We start from the raw sequence: 7,387 nt of genomic DNA, 5'->3' as shown, positions 1-7,387 counted from the left end.
AAAATTACATATTGATAAATTTTACCAAAAAACATTGAAACGTGAAGATCAATGACGTGAAATTGCCTAGTAACAAAACTGTAAGCGAATTCAAACTAAGATGGCAACCATTGCTAATCGTGGACTATCTCACATTTCAGTTTGTCATAATTCATTATACAATTTGTTTAACCATTGAAGTTTCTAACTAGTTGCTTTATTTCAACTATTACTCCAGAGTTTGTTTTTTTTTAAAATTCTGTTAGGTTATTCAAATTCCTTAAAGTGGGTTTTGCACCATTGTTTAGGTTTCCGCCTTACTCCTCAATTAATTCACCAAACTGTGCTCTGTAAGGTCACATAATTTTTCAATTAACTGCTTATCACTGAGCAGAATATTTATTTTCTTTTTGGATGTTTGAGATCTTTCTATGATTGGGATCTTCCTAGTGCATGTACAATACGTATTTTGAATGTACAATACGTATTTGTTAAATAACTTTTAACACATTCAATTTTGTGTTTATTTATCCAGGATATACAGAAGTCGAATTTGTGCGGACCCAAGATTCAAGTCAAGATGTTCAACATTAGACGGTCAACTTTGGTGCCTGTGTTACAATGAAAGATGGTGCGAAAATGGAACTCTGCAACATATTCGAGTACGCATTTTTTTTTTTGAAAGATGGCGTTGAAATTGAACTTTGCTAGATATTCAGGTACGGATTTTTTAAATTCTCTTTTGAAAGATGGAGCTAAAACTGAACTTTCCTAGATATTCAGGTATGCAACTCTGTTAGATATTCAGATATGCTGTTTTTATTTCTTTTTTTTTTTCAAATTTTTTTTTTAATTTTTTTTTTCTGAAGGTTTGGGGGCAAAAACTGATATTTTCAAGATATTCCAGTTACTCATTTTTTGAAAGATGGTACGAAAATAGAGTTTGCTAGTTATTCCAGGCGCACAGTTTTTTTTCTTGTGAGATGGGGCGAAAGCTGAACTTTGCTAGATACTTAGGTATGCTGTTTTTTTGAAAGATGGTAAGATAAGGGAACTCTGCTTAATAATCAGATGCACATTTTTTTCTTGTGCTCCGTTTCTACATACAATACGAAAGAACAGTGAAACTTCAATACGCAGGACATACAAACTTTGAGCTGATCACTTATTAACCACTCCCATGGAAACTTGTCTCAGGATTAACATTTTTCCACCTATTTATGCATGCGTTCTTCAAGATGTTAAGAGAAAATGGTTAGAGGGGAAAGTATGAGGCCCTAAAATTTAGTTGGATCAAGAGGAGAAAAAGTTGTTTGAAGAAACGGGAATTTTAGCTTGATTTTTTAATTTCAATTGTGAGTAAATACAGTGTTAATTCTTATAGCAAAGGCACTGATTTATAATCTTTGTAACAATTATTTAATACCGTTATCTGCGTAAATAAAGATGAAAGAAGTTTTTCAATGAAGCATTTACTCACAGTCAGCTATTAGCAACACTATTTTTAAACTAATAAACTCACGCTTATCTGAAACATTATAAGAGTTTTTTTTTTATTTAAGCTGTTCTGTAGTTCAGATTTCATATTAGTTCTCTTAAAGTTCAAAGCGATAGCTTGTAAAAATTATAAAGTAAATATACCATTTCCCACTAGTATTGAAATTATCAAAATTTAAAAAGTTCTTCACATTACAGAAAAGAAAAAAATTAAATACTGTAGTTTTTATGAAAATATTTCATAAAATATTAAATCATCTTTTGATATCTGTTTAATTTTAAGAAATTGAGAAAAATTCATTTATTTTATCAGGCACAAGAAACGTAATTATTTCTTGATAGAAGCGTTCTTGCGTTCAATTAAAATTATGAAAAAAATGCATTTTCCATTTTACAATAAATTCACCTCTGTCCCATGATTAGCATTTTTTTATATGTTTTAAATGTGGACTGTTCTTATATCCACGTTATATCACAACCCTGAACAGAATTTGAATCTGTATCTTTATAAAAGTGCTATATTGCTACAGAATAAGTGATGCTGTATAGATTAATGTTATGTTGTACCAGATTTAATGTAAATTATTAATGTTAACAGATTTAAAATACCCCACTGTTTAAACTGGAATAACGTCAACTTGAAACACACCAGCTGAGTATGTAGGGGTTATAGTTTCCAGAATGAATTTTTTTACCTCAAAACTATAAGGACATTCTGCGTGAAAATGTTCTCTTCATATTCTGCGAATATCCATATTTCAGGCTCGATTGCAATAATATCAAAACCTTAAAAACATAACTACATTCTATAATTAAGCCTAACGACTTGTAAAGTCAATACTTATTTAGTTTTTTCAATTAACTTTTCAAACGTTACTCATAAAATTTTATTGCTACAACTTCTGCAATTCGAGAGTTGAATTTTTATTCATTTTCCTTGGTTACCATGTTCCGTATGAGTAGCTCAAGGTTGAACTTAGAGATTGAAGTTTTCTTTAAGGTTTATGAGTACCACATAAATATGAGCTAGGAAACCTGTTTAGAAATAAATTGACAATATTCCATTTGGGTAGTTCAACGTTGAAGTTGAAGATTGAAGCTTTCTCTAAGGTTCATAGGGACCATATAAATATGTGATGGGAAAATTGTTTAAAACTAACTGACAATGTTCGGTATGTGCAGTTCAGCGTTGAAGCTCGAGAATAAAGTTTTCTCTAAGGTTCATGGGTACCATATGAATATGAATAAATATCCCATTGACTTCTTTTTTTGCAAACAAATGAATCATTCTACAATGTTGATTACAAGCACTCTTTTAAATAAGTTTTATGAATTCAATTATTTTATGCAACATATTACTGCGTTCAGCATTATTGCACTAAAACAAAGTAAATTCAATCATAGTTTAATGTAAATGTAAAGATTGAATTTATATGTTAGTTCTATTATAAATTAATTTGTTTTTATCTATTTTTTTTTATCAAAACAGTGCTATAAAACGTATGAACCCATTTATTAACAAGCTCTTTTATATATTGGTAAGTTTCAATTATTTTTCAGGAATTAAATATTTATTTGATCGGATTTTTTTATTTCCATTATTGTTGTATTTCACACAAATAGAATATCAACATAAAAAGAATAATTATGATTCTTAGGAGCAGAATATGTTAATTTAGGAATTTTGAATCAAATTCCTCAAGTCTAGTCTCAGCATAAGTAACATTTTGAAATATCACTGCCTTAATTACTATATTTGGAATAGAATTTTATTATCAGTCTTTTATTGTACATAACAAAGAAGCAATAATATAATTTAAATATGCTGTAGAAAATTCATTAAAGACATATTTGAAGGTTTCTCATTTTTTTTTCTTATTTCAACATAAAAAGTTTTACAGATAGCTAAAGTCAAAGAACTATTTCAAGACGAATAAAATCCAAATCTTAGATGGAACTAACATAAGAACATTTACACATTCTCTTGTTTTTGCATTTAAATAATTTCGAATACACTCTGTTATTTGGAATAATTTCTGTATAAAAATCCATACTGATCAGATTAAATTTTAGATTGAATTGTTTTTTTTTATTCTGTAGCATTATCCATATCTGAAAAAAAAAATTCCTTTTAACTTAGATGGTAAAAATAGTACATCATCTTCTGCTGCATGACCAAAGCTGCATGAAAATACAAAGTTTGATGGTTTTCAGGCTATGGCAAACAGTGTTTATCTTAATTAAAAAGAAATTGATTATGAATTAATCTTTTGAATACTATTTTTTGACTGGAGCACACCGATTTAAAGACTTCTGTGCAAATTGAAAATACATGTTTTAATTGTCTCACTGATACAAGCAGAATTCATAATCAAATTATCTACGAATAGATTTATATAATTAAAAATCAAACTGCCAAAATTGGTTAAACTTTTAATTGATGTTCTAAGAGTAATAATATGTTAAGTTCACATTTCTTAACCTTCACAAGAGAAGTCTATCATTAAAACAAATGTAACATGTTACAAACATTCGACCAATTTTTACATAAACTGACTGATACAAATCTCAGAAAAATGAAATGAAATTAAATTTTTATAGCTGCATTTTTTAAGAAAAAAAAGGGAAAAAAAGTTCGATATTTGACATATCTAACCTTAGAAAACCAATTTTAACACCTTTGGAATCACCTATTTTGCTTTCAAGATTAAGAATTTTTTTTATGTTTTCTTTTGTTTTTTACACATAAATTTCTTTGCGCCTGAGTTAAACAATTCACATTTGTGTAACAAACATTCCAAAGGTAAAGAAATAAAATTTAAATAAAAAAAATTGGACTTATTTTGCAGTTTTTCAAGCTAAATTTCAGTAGATCTTACTTGTTAAAAAGTCATTTAACTTTTCCTGTATTTTTATTTCTTAAAAGGTTCCTGAACAGCAAGTATACGAAGAAATTAAGCGAATGGAATATGAAGATTATGAAACGTTGATGCAAAGATTGGACGAGTTAATTTGGGCGTGTATAATTTTGGATGGATTGGAGAAAGATTCACTGTGCGAGTAAGGACTCAATACTCTTGTAAGGGTACACTCAGAAAATAAGGTTTCCATTGATTTTAAAAGCAGAACCGTTTTTCTTTTTTTCTATTGCATCATATCGTATTAGATGTTTATTTTTTTATATTTCGAAACGCTACTTGATTATTCTACAAATTCCTGATTCCACGGAACAAAAGTTTGAAATACCCTGTTATAAATTTCTCAGTAAAAATGGTTAAATAGCAATTTATTTAATTGCTATTTTACCATATTTACCATATTTACCATTTTACCATTCAAATAATCATAAAAAAGATTACATTCAAACTATATGTGAAAAATAAACGTTTATTGATTGTTTTTATCGAATTTGGTCTAACAACCAGAATTCTATCCGCACTAACTAGACCCACTTTAAGAAGTCATATTGTTCCTTACAGCTGTGCACATTTAGTAGCTAAGAGAGCTAATCGGTCATGACCGACTAAAGAGGGGTTCAAATCCCAGCGTTGATACCACTATATTTCTTTCATTCCTTCAATGCACGTAGAGTTCTTTTTTTTATTTTTTATTTCCTATGAGCTGCATAATCAGTCTTCCCGATGAGTAGACCTAGTGCGTTCTCCAGAAGTGGTATCCACTCTTTCAGGACCACCACAATGGGTGAGATACCATTGGCCATGTTTATTTGAACGTCTAGTTTCTGCCACACTAGATGGCAGCACGTGGAGTTCTAATGTCCTTCATTTTTCGATCGGTGACTCTAGACTGTTAAAATACGAAAATATCAGTCACGCATTAATGGCACAGCACTCAGACCTTAACTTTTATGGTTTAGAGACTATGTTAATTGTAAATAGTTACAAAACCGTTTAGTTTCGTATTCACGGTTTTTTTCGTATTCACGGTTCACAACTTCGTCACATCATGCGTCACACTTGTTTATAAGGCGGACCCATTCATCCTCAGATCGTAATTTTGTCCTGAATCAGAGAACGATCTATCTCCAATCCAGTACCCCCAGAGGTGTTGATTTGTTATGGGAACATGGAGGAAATCACATTAGGAAATCACAGCTCAGTCACATTAGTGTGACCAACACCTACTTTCGACGTCAACGTGAAATAACCAATCACAGAATGCAGGTGGCGACACATTACAGTGGAGAGTATATAAAGGATGTCCTAGGGCATCGGAAAGCATTCCAATCGTTGGCGAAATGCAGAAACGTAGCAATTTATCCGACGTTCAAAAGGGCACGATTATTGTCTTTCGGGCCAAGGGTGGAAGCATTTCGGAAACGACTAATTTTGCGAACTGTTGGCGTGCCATCGTAGTAAAAGTATGCCGCTCATGGGAAAATGGCACTATCCAAAATCAGCGTCGTGGCACATGTGTTGCACCACGAGCTATCAATGACAGAGCCGAGCAAAGACTACGGAGATGCGTTCGGGCAAATAGACGTGCCTGACCGCCCAGATGTAACAAGGGGCTACCAAGAGTGTATCCTCAACAACGGTTCAGCGAACGTCTCGCAGCGGTCTGCTCTGTCGAAGGTATTTATTCTGGCTTTTGACAGGTGGTTACATTAATGTGATTGGATTGTGTATTTAGTTTCTAAAAATGATTGCGATATCCTATGCGTTTTGAAATCGAAACACTGATTCGATGGCAAAATGAAGCATTTCGTCTAATGGTATGAATACAATCAATTTGTTTTTATTTCAAATTAAACTTTAAAATGTCTAACAATTTTAAAAAATATATCAGGAAAAATATAAAAAGCCGCAATTTCAAAGTGCTTTAAAAACTGTTGAAATAAAACCTAATTTCTTATTCATAATTCTAAAACAAAACATTTGTAAAGCATTTTAAAATTCGAAATTTTATTAAAAATGGCCAAATCGAGACACTCTACTATGTAAGACGACCAGTAATAGAATTTCGCACCCGATAATTTTGATACGTAAAATAGCAGAACTGGTTTAACAAAGCTACGGATTTTTTTGGATGTGTTAAAAATCTAATATAAACCATATACTGGTTGCGTTTATTATATAAAGAATTTTCCTTGTAATTATAAAATTAATAGAACGGATGATGTTAAACCTTTGAAAAGTACTATAAAATTGCACAACTCTGAACAGAATTAGTTAACTGCATGTTCTGAATTATCATTTCAGCTTGAGCTATTATCAGAATGTGCGCTGTCCAAGTAGAAGTGAAGCCATTGAAGCCTGTTGGACCCTTAATACAATAATCGGACGACCAGAAATTGAACCTAGGAAAATGTCCTCAATGGGAGGTAAGTTTGTAGCTCATATAGTTTTAAAAATTTTATTTAGTTTGTTCCCCAAAAGAGTATCTTAACATGTATTTTTCAGAGTAATATATAATTCTGAATTTTTTTCAAAAAAGAAAAGAACCAGAAACTATGCTCATAAAGGATCACAAAAGAATGGTCTATGCAAAAAAATAAACAAATCATAGTTATTGGCCCATAAGACTAAAGGAAGAAAAAACATAAATTGAATGGTGGTAGTGGAGAGTGGGGTCAATTGTAAACTTTTTTGCTTAACTATTTTTAACTAACAAAAAATCCAATATATTATAAGTATTAATTGACAGACGAGTAAAGTAGACTATCCTCTACTAGAAAAAAATAAATATCTTATTTTAAATGTTATTATATTAGTTATTAACAATTTTTGACAGTCGTGTACTTGTTACAATTGTTTCCACTTACGGGGTCAAATGTAACAGTTCATAAATTCAACTAAAACATAGTTAATTATACATATTATCATAGTTGTGATATATTTTTTTATTGATCAAAATAGTAGTGATATTTTAGGAGTAAAAATAATAATGA

The 7,387-nt window shown here is 30.6% G+C and overlaps 1 protein-coding gene across 1 annotated transcript in view; it reads left to right on the top strand.

Annotated features, from left to right (window-relative positions):
- The first annotated feature begins 200 nt into the window (after positions 1–200).
- LOC122270126 (degenerin mec-4-like) overlaps positions 201–7,387 on the top strand; it is a 27,404-nt gene continuing 20,217 nt past the window's right edge. Inside the window, exons 1-3 of the mRNA XM_071180849.1 lie at positions 201–641; positions 4,403–4,536; positions 6,699–6,820. Of these exons, the coding sequence (XP_071036950.1) occupies positions 4,439–4,536; positions 6,699–6,820 (220 nt within the window). The 5' untranslated portion in view covers positions 201–641; positions 4,403–4,438. The remainder of the gene's footprint in view (positions 642–4,402; positions 4,537–6,698; positions 6,821–7,387) is intronic.

This window comes from Parasteatoda tepidariorum, chromosome 5, assembly GCF_043381705.1.
Source record: "Parasteatoda tepidariorum isolate YZ-2023 chromosome 5, CAS_Ptep_4.0, whole genome shotgun sequence".
NCBI lineage: Eukaryota > Metazoa > Arthropoda > Arachnida > Araneae > Theridiidae > Parasteatoda > Parasteatoda tepidariorum.
The sequence above is the reverse complement of the archived record's forward strand: the minus strand, read 5'-3'. Positions and strand labels throughout refer to the sequence as shown.